Raw genomic sequence first — 15,631 nt, 5'->3', positions numbered from 1 at the left:
GCGGGCTGGGCAGTCACAGGCGGCTCCGGGGCTGGTGGGCACGGCCGCTGGCTGGGATATTGCTTGGGTAAGAACCACACACAGACCCCCGGGGTGCAGCCAGCGCCCAGGGAAGGGGGCTTCCAGTGCCTCTCAGCCCCCTGTGGCTCTGGGCCGCCTGAGAGCAGAATCCTGCTCATACTTCTCTGTCCGGCTGGCCTTCCTCCAGGTGGCCCTCTCCACAGCCCCTCCTGCCCTTTGCCCTCCCTCGGCTCCCGGTGAACGGTATCCATCCATCCACATACCACACGCCCTTCTCTGGGCATCCGGAGGTCGCCTTCCCCCCCCCCGCCCCCCCTCATCCTCCATGGTATGGCCTCCCGTGTGTCCTCCCAAGTCAGCCAAGGACAGGTCCTCTCGTGACCTCACCTGGAACCCCCATCTTCCTCCAGCCCTGAGCAGCACCCGACCCCTCTCCCTGAAACCCACTTGTGTCCTGATTCCCCGCTGTCTCCCGGGGCTCCTGCGGCAAAGGACCACAGACACGCACGCTCTCACCGTCTTCGTGGAGCAGAAGGTCTGAAACGCGGTGTCTGTAGGGCGGTGCTCCTGCTGCGGGCTCTGGGGGGATCCTTCCTGCGTCTGCAGCCTCTCCAGGCCCCGTCCCTCCTCCCGCCGTGTCCCCTCTCACCTCCAAATCTCTCCCCTGGTGAGGACGCCAGCATGGGAGGAGGGCCACCTGCTCCAGTGTGACCTCGTCGTAACCAGTCACGGCTGCTCAGACCAAAGGTCACATTGCCGGGTTCTGGGGTGAGGAGTCGGTGTGTCTGACCTGCTTCTCTAGAACTCTCTGCCCATGCTACTCCATTGCAAGGCTCTTGGGACTCTGAGACCCGGGGAGCAGCTTCCAGCGTCCCCCGACCATCCCGCCCATGCCAGCTCCTCCCCTCTCCCTGCCATGGGCAGCAAGTGTCTTCTGGGAGACATCCCTGTCTCCGTCCCCCGACTTTATCCCCTCACACCCTCTGCCATCGGTCCCGCCGAGCAGACCCATGACAAATAAACATTGTCAGGTGACCCTGCCCTCAGCGTTGGCGTCTGGGGACTTCTGATTGTGGGAGAGGCTGCAGAAAGAGCTGTCATGGTTTCGGGCGTAGCCAGTGAGGGTCAGAGGTCTCCAGCAGGCCGGGGTTGGGGTCAGGATGATGAGAAGGACCTGTTTGGAAAGGAATGGAGAACGTATAGTGTACAGTCTTGGGGTGCTCAGGCTTGGGCCAGAGTCTTTGATGTCTGGGTGACCAGAATGCCTGCAGGGGTGACCAATGGACAAATCGGACATGACAGGAGGTAGGAGGCACTTGGGGGAGCCCCCCATCTCTGGAGCCCTGTCTCCATGGTGCTAGTCACTCCTCAGACCCCAGGAGCAAGGCAGGCAGGTGACATGGCTGATAGGGTGAAGATGCCTGAGGACAGAGGACCAGGAGGGGACAGAGGGACAGGGGACAGACAGTCCCCAGAGTCTCGGTCACTCACAGTGACCTGCATGGGGCTTGTCATCACGCCCACTTCTGAGATGCTGTCAGGACGGGAGCCCTGGGCGTCCGTGCTGACCTGGTCCCCCTCCCCGCAGAGTGGCCCCATCGTGAGCCGGGACACCGGCAGGTGCCTGGAGGTGGAAATGTCCAAGGACGCCAACTTCGGGCTGCGGCTCGTGGTACAGAGGTGTTCGGGGCAGAAGTGGACCATCAGAAACTGGATCAAGCGTGGGCGGCAGTGACTGCCAGTCCCACCCCGCACCCCTCCCCTGACGCAGACCCTGAGGACCTGGGGAAGGCGCCGGGCTCACCCGCTGGGTCGGGTGCCAGGACTCAGGCCCATCCCCGCCTACCGCACCACTGGAACCCAAAGGGCCCTGGCCGTGCCCAGCGCCATCCCTGGCTGGGACCTCGCCTCGGCTCCCCGCAGGCCGTGTCCCTGGGACAGCGGGGGCCTTCCTGTGCACTCCGGAGGCAGAGGCAGGGACCGGCCACCCCACCAGGAGCACAGACCCTGAAGCCAACTCCAGCTCCAAATCACGTGCCTTTTCTACGGTATTCCTGTCCAGGCCGCCGGGACGGCCAACTCTTCTGCATGTGCTGAAGCCCCCTGTACATTCCCCCCTGGCGGAAATGACCCCCGTGAGCTCAGAGGGCGGCCCGACCTCCCATCTGCTCCAGGCAGAACTGTGGCCTCTTTCGTCTTCTGGTCATCTAAGGCAAAACCCAGGAGAGCAGAGCAGCGCCGTCTCTGAGGCTGGGAGAGGGGGAGACGGGAGACGTGGCTGCGGTCGTCGCCACGATGCCCCAGGCAGGGGAGACGAGGAGATTGTGCTGCTTTGATCCAGCACAGAGCAGATCAAATGGGACAGCTCGTCTGGTCCACAGGAGTCCCAGCTGCTGGGTCGTCCGGGGTCGGGGCCCCTGTTCTAGTGTCTCACCAGGGGCCAGGAGCCTTCCCTTGTTGCTCTGAGGCAGGGGTCAGCCAATGGTGACCCACGGCCCTGCACCTGTTTTTATAAATAAAGTTTTATTGGCACACTGCCACACCCATCTGTTTATATGTTGTCCGGCGCAGGCTTCTTGCTCCAGGGCGGGAGCTGAGGCAGCACGTGCCCCCCGGGGCTGTCCCAGGGGCTCCCAGATGCCGTCTCTGGGCAGGATGGTACTTAATGATTCCAGCGAGCATTGCAGTGCCCTGGGAGGGACGCTGTTCCCGTCACCCATCAGACAGTGCCCGGCTACAGCCAACACCAGGTGCACCCCGACACTAGCTGCTCCCTGATACAACCAGCACCCCCATACTAGCTGCACCCCGATGCCAGCAGCACCCAGCTGCTCCCTAATTCTGGGCGGAAGGCCTGGGTTGGCCAGTGACAGGGCCCCGGGGCTGGCTTGTCTCACCCAGACAGATGCCAAGCTTCTGCAAACCAAACCATCCAGTCCTCCCAGTGGGGGCCCCCGATGCCCTTCAGGGGTCTCCCAGGGACAGAAGTTGTGGCCCCATCTGTGACTTCCTATTCTTGTCGAGCCATCTGAAGCCGGCTGGAAGGGTTTCTGGACAACAGGGCTTCACGCTGGGGTCACATGGGACTTACCTGTTCTCATCGTGCTGGGGCCAGGCAGCTCACCTTCCCAGGAGGGCAGGGCGCCCGGCTGCCCCTCCCGGGAAAGCATCACAGCCGTCATCCCCGCCGTGTCTCTTTTGGAAGAGTAGGGCCATTCTGGGAACACGGGGGTCTCAGCCCTGAGACAGCAGCTGTTCTCCCTCGCTCAGGATCAGAGTCTCTGGGGAAGGTGGGGGCTCTGACCTACCCTCGGGGTCAGAGTGGGATGTGGGTCGTGCATTCACTGTTCTATGTTCCCGCAGAGGCACAGTGAGTCTGCACCTCACGGTCCCCCATCCCAGGCCCCCGGCTCGTGCCCCTCCCCCGGCACCCTGCCCCCTGGACACCCACACCCCACAGCCCCCTTCTCCCCTGCTCCTTCCTGGGGTCCGGCCCCATGCTTCCTGCTGCCATGGAAGCCCTGACCAGTCCCAGCTTCTCCCCAGGGAATTCTACCAGCACCAACCCAAGTCCCCCAAAAGCCCTCTCTCTATTTCAGATCTTCCCCAGATTTTAAGACTGTAATGGAGGCAAACAGCTGGCCAGCCCATCTCTCGCCAAAGACCCAAGTCCACACGAATCCAGAAGTTTCCTGAGTGAATGTGAGGCATGTGGCGGCCATTGCCCGTGGTTTAAAGTAGGAAGTGTCACAATTCAGTAGGCAACCCGACAGTCTCATCGAAGCCGCTGGTTGTGGCCCCCACAGGCTCACGGAAGACGGAGGCCTCTCGACCAACCTTCAGTCCTCGTGGCAGGCGACACGTCCTGAAAGCCTGTGGTCTGTCAGGTCCTGGCTGGCGGCCAGCTCTGAGGACGCGGTCGTCGGGGGAGCCGGGGCTGGCGGAGGCCCTCTGTCTGCCATAACCACGACGGACAAAGCCGCCGTCTTCAGACATGCGGTCTTAGAGCTCTCTTAGCGCCTACTGCCCTGTGCACAGCTGTATCCCCCCAGGCCTGCCCTCTTCCGGAAGAACAGCCCAGGAATCCTGGGGCATAACTCCATCCAAAGAGCCCCATCCCGACGCCGTTGTGGCAGCTTCTGCCAGGGGAGGCGCTGTGGCCACGGTTCTGGGCAGTTCTGTGGTCACTGCGTGGCATGGCCGTGGCCGTGTTGGGTGGGCGTCCCCACTGGTGCAGATCCCTGTCTGTGGGTGGTGACACGCACTCCCCTGGGCCCCCCCCCGACCATCCTAGATCCAGAAGACGCTCTCGCACCACCCACGGGCCGTCCTGAAGTGACCCCGTCCCTGAAACCCTCTGACCGCCTGTTCACGCCTCCTTGGCCTCAAAGCACAATCACTTTTCTTCTTTGTCGGCTTTTGAAACACGGCTCTGCGGTTGAGGCCACCCCACTAGGCCAGGAAGGATCCCGTCCATCAGACAGGAGATGGATGGAATAACGGCGTGCGGAGGGTTTGGGAGGTGGAGACACTGGGGCATCCTGGCAACTCGCCTTCCAGCAGCTGAAGGAACCCGGGAGCCGGGGCTGGAGCTACAGAAGGAGTGTCCCTGCCGTCGGAGACGGGAGAGAACGCCTGGTCTCTGCAACCCCCGGCTTCCCGCCCACCTCTCAGCCAGGGAAGGAAGCCCCCTGCTCGGCCCAGCAGAGGAAATGGAGGCAGCAAAGGGTCTGGAGCCCACGGAAGCTGGCAGCCAGAGCCCATCTCAACACGACAGCAGGAGGTCCTGACTTTGACCAGTGCCCCGGAACACAGGGCCTTCTCCAGCACAGATGACGCTGTCCTCCCCCGGGGCGTGTACCCCTGACAAAATCCGGTGTGCTTTTGTCACCTCCTGGGGTGTCCACAAGCTGGACCATACCCGCTTGCAAGAGTCAATTTTTACATTTTCAGGAATTTTGTGAACCAGTTGTGAAGTACAGCTTTTACTGAAAGTTAATTTTGTGAACCTACGATTAAATAAATTACATTGAAAACAAAGGTAACAAATACTCAAACTCACTACTTGCTATTTATTATCACTTTATTACCGCTCTTGGGATGGTCTGCGCCTGTCTGGGCTGGAAGTGAGGGTGTGCTCCCGGGTGCCAGGTTGGTGCCGGTGATGGTCCCCGGTGGAAATATCCGTCAATGGGAGCCGTCAGCAGCACAAGCCAGGACGTGCTTTACGTCCAGCCGCTGCTGGACACTGACCGGTGCCCCTCTGTTCACGCTGTCCCAGGCCACCACCACCCCCAGTATCTTCCCAGCCCCAAGACACAGGTGGTTCTTTTCAGAGCCACGGTCTCCAGCCACGCAATCTCCTCTCCCCACGTGCTTGGGAAAGTGCGGGTGAGCATTCTGGGAAGAAGGAGGAGGAAGAGGGGGAGGGAGGAAGGAAAGGGGGGAGAAATATGTTGAAAATGGCCATCCCACTTCCTTTTTGAAATAAGCGTAAGCAGTGCTGAGAACTTCTGCGCCCATTTTACAGGTGGGGAAGCAGAGGCGCAGAGGGTGGAGGGCGGAAGTGACTCGGCGGCAGACATGCCCTCTCCCCGGGGCAGGTCCAGGGGCTCGTCCTCTCTCCCAAACCTGTGCTCCTTCCACCCTGCCTGGCTGTGGAAAATGATTTTCTTTCTTTTTAAACAACAGTCACGTTCCAATGGCAAAGATACATCAAAAACTTGGGATGTACTGTATGGTGACTAACCTAACATAATAAAAAATTATTTAAAAAACAAAAACAAATGGCAAAGATACAAGCAAATAGAATTTAATAAAACTTAATAGCAGGCCCACTTCTTCCAGTAATCCGATTATAACTTGGCTCTGCCTCGAATTCAGGAAATCCAGGTTGTTTGTTTAGAATGGTTTCTCGGTAACCAAACCTAATAAGCGGGGGAGCGCTGGGCGGCCGTTGATAGCAGGTGCTTCTGATGAGTGCCGGGAGTTGTGAGCTCACAGGGGGTTTCCTTTCCTCTGCTCTTGACAGAGATAACGTGCATCAGAACTTAATTTTGTCCGATAAAAATGTTCATTGCTCCAACGAATCTTCATTTACGGTTGAGACCCGTTGGGTGAGTATACCCTGTGGGAAGCAGGGATCTGGCCCGCGGGTGGGATCCCCAAGAGAAGAGCAGGGGAGTGCGCCGGGGAGCAGGTTGAGGGGAGCGTGGAGCAGGGCAAGGGCGTGGAGGGGAGGGGGCTGGGGGAGGGGGAGGGAGGAGGAGGAGCAAGGCAGGGGAGCAGGTTGGGGGGAGTGGGGCGTGGGCGAGGAGAGGGGAGAGGATAGCGGGTTGGAGGGAGCCGGGCAGGGAGGGGGCAGGTCAGCGGGCTGGGGGTGGGGCTTGGGGAGAGGGGAGGGGGAGAGGAGAATGGGGAGGGGAGCTGGGGAGGGGAGCGGGGCGGCGGGGAGGGGCCCTGGCTGGGGCTGGCCGGGACCCAGCCGACTCTTCCGAGAACCGCAGAAGCTCCCCTCCCCGGGGCGGCGGCGGCCTCAGGGCCCCGAGGGAGGCGCTGCCCGGGGAGGAAAGGGGATGAGGGGGGCGCCGGGGTTCGAAGGCTCCTCCGCAGGCCCCCTGGCGCCCACCCGGTGTGGGTCCTGCCTCCAGGGCGCTCTGGGCGCCGGCGGATTTCGGGGCGGAGCCCTCCCCGCAGGACGCGCGGGGACGGGGCGGGGCGGTGGGGCGGCGGCACAGGGCGCTTAGGGTGGGCCTCCCCAGCGCCCCGCACAGGCCGGCTCTTGGCGGAGACCCCAGAACGGCCCCTGCGCCAGGTCCCGCCCCGAGAGGCCGCTCGCGCCCGACGCGCGTCCTGCCCGCTGTCGGTGGGTCCTGCCCGGGCGGCGCGCCGCGAACCGCCTTGGAACTTCGGCCTGCCTGGGCTCCCTGCTCGCCGACTCCAGAGCTGTCTGAGCCCACCGCCCGAGCAGGGAGCCCCGGGCAGCGAGCCGCACGGTGAGCAGGGCCTCCCCCACCCGCCGCCGCGGCCGGAGCCCAGAGGGGGACGCCCGAGGTCGGAGGGCCCGGAACTCCGTGTGTGACATGGAACCCGAAGCTCGCGGCGCACCTGCGCTGGTTCTCACGCAGCAGCAGCAGCCGTGGCCGTGGCCGGAGCCGGCCGAGCGGGAAGTAGGGTCCAGGGGTCAGCACCCACCAACCGTGACCAGCCTCGGGGGGGCCTGGCTGGTCCCTGCGTTCACCCCACGGGTCTGCTGTTTCCTGGGGTGCCCAGTTCTCGGGAAGGAAGGAAGGGAGCCCCCTGGAGTGGGTTTCTCCTGTGGATCCAAGCGTCTGACCGGTGGCTGTCTCCCACTGGGCGGCCATCACATCACCCGGGGGCTTGTGAAGTCAGCCTGGGACGCACCTGGAGCAACCCTGAGGCTTGGAAGGGGGACGTCCCACCGCCTCCCAGACCATCAGGCCTTTGCTTCAGTGCTGCTGCTTCCTGCCACGAGCATGGGTCCCCGGGCCGTGCTGCCTAGGGACAGAGGCCGAGCAGACACACAGAATAAGCAGGACCCAGTAAAGTCAGAGAGTCCTGCTGTGGCGGGCAGCAGGGAACCAAGAGCAGGAGGAAGCTCTTTCAGGGCCCAGGACCCCAGGCGGCAGAGTGCCCACCTTGCCTCCGGGGCTGCGGCTTGTCCTGGGGTCCAAGGAAACACGGGGGGGGGAACCCTCCCCAGAACCCAGGGGGGCATCTTCAACAGCTTCCAGAAAGCCTAGGGTGTCTCGCAGAGGAAGAGTTCATCGGGCCACGCAGCGGGCACAGGCAGGCCTCGTGGCAATGCGTTGTGCTCCCTCCCGGTCACACTGGCCCTGGGCCCTGAGCTGCTGGAGCTGGAAGGGCTTAGTGCTGGTGCCGAGACTCACAGACTTCCCGCAAGAGGTCAGGGAGGCCACCGCAAGACGGGCATCAGGAACACGGACATTCCAGCTGCCTGCAACCCACGTCGTGACCCACAACACCCACGTCATGACCCATGGCACCTGGAAGCCACTGGGAAACGTGCTGTCTGCTGGGGCGCCTTGAGGCAGGCGCCTGCCAGTGAGCCTCCCCCGGAACCCCAGCCTGGGCCCCGAGTCTGCCCGTGCCAGCCCTGGGGCTCGCGGGAGGTGAGGGTGCCTACTCACCAGCCGCACCCCTGCTGCCCAGGGCCCTGAAGAGGCACGTCAGGGGCTCCCACAGCCGGCCTCCCACAGGGAGCCCTGTCACTCGCCCACTTAGGACCCGGATCACCAGGCCGCCACGCCCTCACGACAGCCTGCCCTGAACACACAGGCCTTCCTGACAAAGGACCTCAGGCCGGGGCTCAAAACAGCAGAGGCGTGTTCTCCCCAGTTCTGGGGCCAGAAGTCCAGAGTCAAGGTGTGGCCGGGCCATGCTCCCTCCTGAGGCTCCGGGGAGGAGCTGCCCGCGACCGCCTCCCTGCACCTCTGCCTCCTTCATCCCTAGCCTGCCTCCTGGTGTGTGTCCTTCGTCCGTTCGCTCTTCCCACAAGAACACTGGCCCTGGCAGTAGGGCCACGTGCCCCCGCAGGTGACAAGAGCGCAAGCCCGAGTCAGCGGGACGGCTCCCACGGTGGGCGCCCTGGGGGCATGGAGCGTGTTTGCAGGGTCACGCCGGGACATCCCTCAAAATGACTGATGTGGAGACGGCTCCGGAGTCTGCTCCCCTGTCTTCCTGGGAGCCTCCCGCAGGCTTGAGCAGGGCTCACCTCCAAAGTCAGAAACTGTTCTTGACTCGCGCCTGACCTACACTGGCTTGGCCCTCCGTCCTCCACGGTCCTAAGCCAAAGGAATCCTGGCGGACACAGACTCCCAGAAGCTGCCCCCCCCCCCCCGCCGCTCCTGAGCGCTCACCCCGTGCCCCTCCCCAGAACCCACAGAGAATGGCCTGTCCAGTGAGCTGAGGACAAGACCAGGGTCACTTGCCAAAATGGCTGGCAGGCCATCAGGCAGCCCCTCTGTGCAGCGGGAAGGGCAGCCACCGAGCCGCGGTGCGTTCCACTAGGACTCCCAAAGCCGGCAGGCAGCAGGCACTGCCCCAGCAGGTGGAGACCGAACCAGGGTCAGAAGCCTAGTGAGCCACAGCGACCAACTCGCTCAGCAGTGCCTTCCATGGACGTGGACAGGCCGGTGAGGAGGTCCCCCTGTGCTGGGATCAATAGTGCCCCCCAGAGCGTGTCCACCTGGAAACTCAGAAGGTGATCTTGGTGGGAGTAGGGTCTTCGCAGGTACACTTAGTTCAGACGAGATTGCCCATGAGTCAGGTGGGTTCTGACTGATGACTGGGGTCCTCATGGGGGTGGGGGGCGTTAGGACACAGACACACACAGAGGGAGGAAGCCCAGGAAAGACGGAGGCAGAGATGGGAGGGACACATCCGCAAGCCCGAGAGCTCCCAGGATGTTGGCGGCCCCAGAGCTGGAAGAGACCTGGAACAGTGTCTCCCCCAGAGCCTCAGAACCGGCCCGCTGGCACCCTGATCTCAGGCATCTGGGCTCCGGACAGACGGGGTGAGCGCCAGCTGCGTTCAGCCAGTGTGCGGTTGCCCAGGCGCGGCCGCCCCCATCCTAGAGACGCGTGAAGTGATGTGTTCACTCCCCACAGCATCTCAGGGACACGCCAGGACCTGAAGCCAGTCGCTCGGCACCCGGCCCGCGCTGGTGGGACTCGTGTGCACGGGGCTGACGCTTCTGTTTGTATGCACGCACGTTTCTCCCCCCAGACCCCCGTGACTTCCCACTCTGCCCAACATTACGGAGCAACTAGACCAGCGTGCATGCATCCGATGCCCCCAGAAGGACGGCAGAGCAAGGAGTCAGATTCCCAAATCCTGGTCCCCGAGGATGTCCATGCTGGAGACCGCATGAGGATGGGGAACAGAGGTTCCACCTCCAAAGACCCAGGAGTTTAACATCAAAACTGGCCCCCAGCGTGGTGCCGAAGCGTGCACTCCTAGGCCCAAGAAGGCTGCAGGGTGCCGGCGGAGAGAACATGTCTCATGGGCTTTGTTCGGGAGGAGCTATGGCTGTTGGTGGGGTCGATGTTACTGAGTCAACAGTGTAGATTAAATAATGTGTCTTCAAACAGAAACACATCAAACGAAGTGATCAGGGAACAAAACGTGACCCGGGGCTCGCGGGACCCTCATCCTCGTGTCCCTGGGAGCCACGGCCCAGCATCTGCGGACTGGTGCTCACGGGGACTGCACGGAGCATGGGGGCTACAATGAGGACTGCGTGTGCTCGTGTGTTCACAACGGGAGGAAATGCCACTCTTCACTGGAGGTCAGTGAAGGCCAAGGTGTGACTCCCAGCTCGGGTCCCCGAGCGCCAGTGTGCTGGAACCGTCCCGTCCAGCGCAGGCAGGATCACAGGGCAGGTGTCCCATCTGTCACGCCCGCGAGGCTGCGAGCTCAGGCCCGGGAGGGTGACGAGGAGGCCCCCTGACGTGGCGAGCTGAGTTTTCACCGCCAGAGGAAGGGGGGTCTCAAAACTTCAGGAGGAGGTTAAAGCCACGGAGTCCCTTCTCGTGTGCGGCTCAGGCGGTCCGGCGCGGACGCCCAGGGGTGCCCTGGGGCTGCGGGAAGCAGGACAAGGAGGGGGCTGTGCAGAGCTCGGGGGTCTGAGAGCGGACGTGGCAGGAAGAGGCGGTGAGGGGCCGCACACTGGGGGCAGCCGGTGGCCACGGGCCCCCCAAGGCTGCCGTGGCTGGAACTAGAGCTGTGGGCCCGAGCCGCTTCCTCCTATTCAGATGAACTGCTCCCCCACCACGGCCAACGCTAATTAGTCAGACAGCCTTGATAAGTGGCACCGTTGACTGCTCGGGGACGAAAAGGACGAGAAGCCTTGTTTGTTATTTCTTCTGCTCTTTCAAGCACCCAATAGTCATTTTAAAATTAAATTAAGTGGCTTATCAGTGCTAATTCAAATCGACAGGCCAATCTTTCTTCAGTGACTGAGAGCGGACGGGCCTGCCCCCTGCAGACACCAATCATCGGGGCGCCGCGGAGCCCGGCCTGCTGCGGGGCTTGGAAGTGATCACTTTCAGCCTGGGTCCGTTTCTCCCCAGAGGTAACAGTCTCCTGGGCTCCAAGCCTCGTGCTTCGGACCCTCAGGACCCGCCTTCGCGGTGGTGTCCGGTGCATGCGCCGAGTCGCCCGGCAGGCTGGCCCCTGCGTGTCCGCCACGGGGAAGCGGGGGGCTCACCATGGAGGCCGCCCTCCCTCCCTTCTCTCCTGCTGAGCCCCCCACGCCACTCAGAGGACAGACGCAAGCGTTCGCTCCCACCTGTCCCACCGCAGAAGCCACGTGTCCACGCGTGCACGAAAGAAGAAGAAACAGCAGCAGCACTCAGCACACTCGTGCAAAGCCAGACAGGAAACCCCCGGAGTAAAATAACCGTAAGACTGGAAGAAAATCCCCAGAAGTGCGTCACCTGAGAAGAGTTAAGACAACATTTTAAACTGGATTTTATTTATTTTACATGTTTGAGGAGAGCTGAGAAATTAGAAGGCAGAACTTAAGAGGGAGGTGAAAACCACAGATTTCGGAGCTGAAGGAACAGAATGAGGCTGCAGACAGCGGAACAGGAAGCTAGAGGGTGAACCCCGCAGAGCAGCAGAAGCCACGGGAAGCAGGGCCCGGAAGCCGCTGATGGAGAAGGAACGCTCACGGCAGCCACGCTGAGAGACTCCGTCTAAACACCTACGGAGAAGCAACAGAAAGAAGCTAATAGATCTCTGGAAGCCACAGGAAGGGACACCGCATAAGGATACCGGGTGTCACAAGGAGGACAGGACAACTAGCTGCAGATGCCACAGAGGCGTCCCCTGACGCAAATGAGGGCCCCCTGCTCTGCACGCGGACCGGGACACTGTCCCGGACTTCACGCCCACATGCCAGCTGCAGGAGGCCACGCCGGAGGTCACCCACGCTGGGCACAGGGCACCGGGGGACCTCTCCTGCAGCTGACGGACAGAAGCCTCGGGCCTGACGCTCCGGCCGCGCACCCATCCAGGACAGTAGGAGAGTGGAGCCCCGAGCGCTGGAGGAGAGAACCGAGGGCTGCAGGCAGTGCCCCTGGACAGAGGGACCACACACAAGCCGGGGTGGCCCTGGGAGGGCCCCGGGAAGCCTGCAAGATGTCCCTCCTGAGCACGCCAGAGGGGAGGAGCCTTCCCCCCCCAGCCCCCATCCGGCAGGGCTGCCAGCCTCCCCCGCCCAGCTAACCCAAGCCTCGGAGACTTAGAGGCTGTGCTCCCTTCGCTCTCCTTTTGGGGAGAGACGGGGAGGGGGGCAGGGGTGTCCTCTTGGGAAGCCTACTGTCCTTCCACCCACGGCCCCCCTTCAAGCCCAGTCCCACCCCACATGGCTCCCACCCCCTTGATGGTCCAGAGGCGGGGCCTCTGCACAGTCCTGCGTGAGACAGACAGGAGGTCTTGCCACAGATGCGCTGGTCAGTGTCCTGGTGGAGGGCCGCACCCCAAAGGAGCCTTCCTCCTGCTGCGTGGGACTGCATTTGCCCTGCCAGGTCAGGCCCGCCCACTGGACTGCGGAGTCTCGCGTTCTGGAGAAGGCCAGAACGAGTCACGCAGCCTGCATCACTCAGCCCGCCTGCAGGGTGAGTGACTGGCCCAGTGGAAAGCTGCCAGCTCAGAAAGATTTTCAGTGGGGGTCTCGCGGTAGCCTGGAGGCTCTGCACGTGCTCGTGGATCAGCCCGGGTCCTCCCACCTGAAGTGTCCTGGCACCCCACGGCCAAGCTAGCAGGCAGGCTCCTGGAACAGGCAGCTGCAGGGAGGGCGCAGGGCACAGGAACAGGCCTTTGGAGGGTCGTGGCCACGTGCTGGACTCAACTCCACGCCTTCCCGGAGGCGCAGGGGCCCGCACCAGGCAGAGATGGAGAAATCGGGACAGCCTGGCCGGGATGGGGAGGCGAGGGGTGGCTGATGTAGGGAGCCTGCCGTGCCGCTTCAACCCCGACCCCCTCGGGCAGCTGGGATGAGCGGACACTGATCGCCCCTCCCCCATATCACAAACAGGGCCTTGGCAAGTTTTCTGGGTGGGGCTTTCTCGCTCGGTGGGGCTCTCCAGGGCTCGGGCCCCACGGGATGGGCGGATGCTGGGAGGATGGCATGGGAGCTGGCAGCACAGGGCGGGGACACAGGGACCAGGGCAGCCGTGGGACAGGAGCTAGCGACTGGGCGCAGCAGGCATCTGCCTGACTCTAAGCGGAAATCTCACACACACCTGTCTCTGCCCTGAAGCCTGACCTGCAGGAATCTGGAGGCCTTGGAGGCGGGGCCCCTGCGGTCAGTCTGCGTTCACAACAGACACCAAATGCCAACTGTCCAGGAAGCCAGCACCTCCTGGGGCAGCCTGTGCCAATGGGACCAGCAGTCCCTCCTGTCGGATGGGGGCTCAGGGAGATTGTCTGTGGTTGAGGAAAGGCCCTGTCTCCGCGGACTGCAGTGCCCCCTGCAGCCGGAGACCGGCTCCCAGGGTGTGGACTGCACAAGTGCAGGTACAGGTCAGGGGATCCGGGGACCTGGCACAGGGCAGGGTCGGCCGACGAGGCTGGGCGACAGGAGGGGGTTTTAGGGGTTCCTGGTGTCCTTCTTAACCCGCACATCGGGTCCGTTCCGCCCAGGGCAGCAGGACTGGGATGGCCCTGCCAGGTCGGGGCCCACACTGGTGTGGGGAGCAGGGAGCACGGACGCCTGGCCTGGGGCCGCCTGCGGGAATGCTGAGTGACCCTCAGCATGTGAAGGCTACGTCCTCAGGACTGTGGGGGGAGACGACTCCCTCCACCCTGAGCTCCGTGCAGGCGGGTGCGGACCAGCCTGAGACTGAGAGGCCGGGAGGAAGCTGGCCTGCAGAGGCGAGTGACCCCGGGGCAGCCAGGCACGGGCGCAGGCGGGGAACCCAAACAGGGCAGGTGGGGGAGAGCCAGGACCTCGAGCAGCGGACCCAGCGGCCTGTCGGGGCACAGACCACAGGCAGCCCTGCAGCCGGGCAGCCGCGGACCCTCAGGCCCCCAGTTCAGAGACGGCTGCCGGAGAGCCGGTTCACGTGCGACCCCCGAAAGAACTTCGGGAGGGAAGGGTCTCCACCCTGGGGTGCACATGGGGGGAGCGAGAGCCCCAGCGCCAGGAGAGACTGTTGAAAAGAGGCGGAGTGACGATGGGCCGCGGAGGACCCACAGGCAGCCCAGAGCCTGGGGAGGGGGCTGAGGAGGGGACGGGGGATGGGAGGGAGACCCCCGCCGACCCCACACAGACCTCACAGAGCCCTGGTTACTCCAGACCGCGGGCCACCGGGCCTCCGGATGCAAAAGGCAGTGCCTGGCGCCAGCTTCAAGCGGCTGCCCCAGAATTCGGGGGTGTTCGTTTTCGGGAACAACCTGAGCCCCACAGGCCACGAGGGGGCCGGCGGACACGGGTGGGGTGAGAAAGGGGGCGCGGCGCACGCTCAGCCGGGGCCCCGTGCGAGGGTCCGGGGCGCCTGCTCAGGCTGCGGGGAGGGGAGGGGAGGCCGGGCCCGAAACCGGGGACTGTGCGTATAGCCCCGGGCCCCACAGCAGGCAGCCAGTCGCGGTGCGGACTCAAGTCGCCTCACAAACGTGGTCGGGGAGGGGTCCCTGGAGGCTCTCCGGCTGGTTCTGGTGTGGACCCGGCTCCCAGCGCGCAGGCGAAGGCCTGCCTAGCGCGCATGCGTGAACCGCGCAGGGGCGGGGAGCCAGGGACCCAGAAGAGGGCGAGCGCGCAGAGCGGCTGGGAGGGGGCGGGCCCCTGGCGTCCAATCCGCTGCCTAATTCCCAGCCCGAGGCTGCACACCTGCGCCTATCTCGCCCCCAGAGGTAAAGCTGGAGGAGCGGGGTCGACCTCGGTCGCAGGGGCCTGGGTGGCTGGCGGGGTGTTTTCCAGCCACAGACACCTGGAGCCTCGATGCCGGGTGAGCCCGGGACCCCTCCAGGCAGGCGGCCAGTTGCAGGGGGGCTGACGGCACCGTGGCAAGCCGTCCCCTGACACAGGGCTTGGGGTGCCTTCAGTGTTCCGGAGGCTGTTGGGGTGCTCTCGCTGTCCCGAATCTGCACCGGTTTCCAGGGCCTCCGCGGGCGGACAGGTGGGTGTCGCACATTGACGAGCTGCCCGGGTCAGGGGTGCCCAGGGCGCGGCGCGGCCAGTGTGGGGTGTGTGTGGCGGCGTCCCCGGGCTCAGCTGGCGGGGCCCACGCGCTCCACCGACTTGCAGGCCGGCACCTGCGCGCGTGGGGGCGCGTTTCCCTTTGCGCCCGAGCTGCAGGAGCCAGACTGCACTGCCAGGTGGGCCTGGGTCCACTGGCCGCGTGGTCCTTGGGTGCGAGACCCCTGAGGGCCTTGAGTTCGGGAGAAGGCGGGCCCCTCCTCAGGCAGCCAGTGCAAATGGGGACGGAGCTTGGCCCCTGGAAAGGGGCCTCTAAGAAAGATTTGGGGGGCGGGCTCCCTCCAGCCTGGAGGCCGTGCAGGGGTTGCAGACCGACCCCGCTCGGCAGGCTCCGACGACCCCAGCTGCCCTGCGCCGGCGGAC

At 63.9% G+C, this 15,631-nt stretch overlaps 1 protein-coding gene and 1 long non-coding RNA gene across 2 annotated transcripts in view; both read left to right on the top strand.

Moving 5' to 3' along the window:
- The window catches only part of GALNT9 (polypeptide N-acetylgalactosaminyltransferase 9), a 69,948-nt gene extending 68,192 nt beyond the window's left edge, over positions 1-1,756 (top strand). The window contains exon 11 of the mRNA XM_026514639.2: positions 1,610-1,756. Within this exon, the coding sequence (XP_026370424.1) occupies positions 1,610-1,756 (147 nt within the window). The remainder of the gene's footprint in view (positions 1-1,609) is intronic.
- Positions 1,757-6,011: 4,255 nt separating this feature from the next.
- Positions 6,012-13,642, top strand: LOC130542473 (uncharacterized). Its single transcript, XR_008957046.1, has 3 exons — positions 6,012-6,137; positions 12,514-12,686; positions 13,331-13,642. It is a non-coding gene; the product is annotated as an uncharacterized LOC130542473 (long non-coding RNA).
- The last annotated feature ends 1,989 nt before the right edge of the window (positions 13,643-15,631 follow it).

This window comes from Ursus arctos, unplaced genomic scaffold (assembly GCF_023065955.2).
Source record: "Ursus arctos isolate Adak ecotype North America unplaced genomic scaffold, UrsArc2.0 scaffold_34, whole genome shotgun sequence".
Classification (NCBI taxonomy): domain Eukaryota; kingdom Metazoa; phylum Chordata; class Mammalia; order Carnivora; family Ursidae; genus Ursus; species Ursus arctos.
The sequence above is the reverse complement of the archived record's forward strand: the minus strand, read 5'-3'. Positions and strand labels throughout refer to the sequence as shown.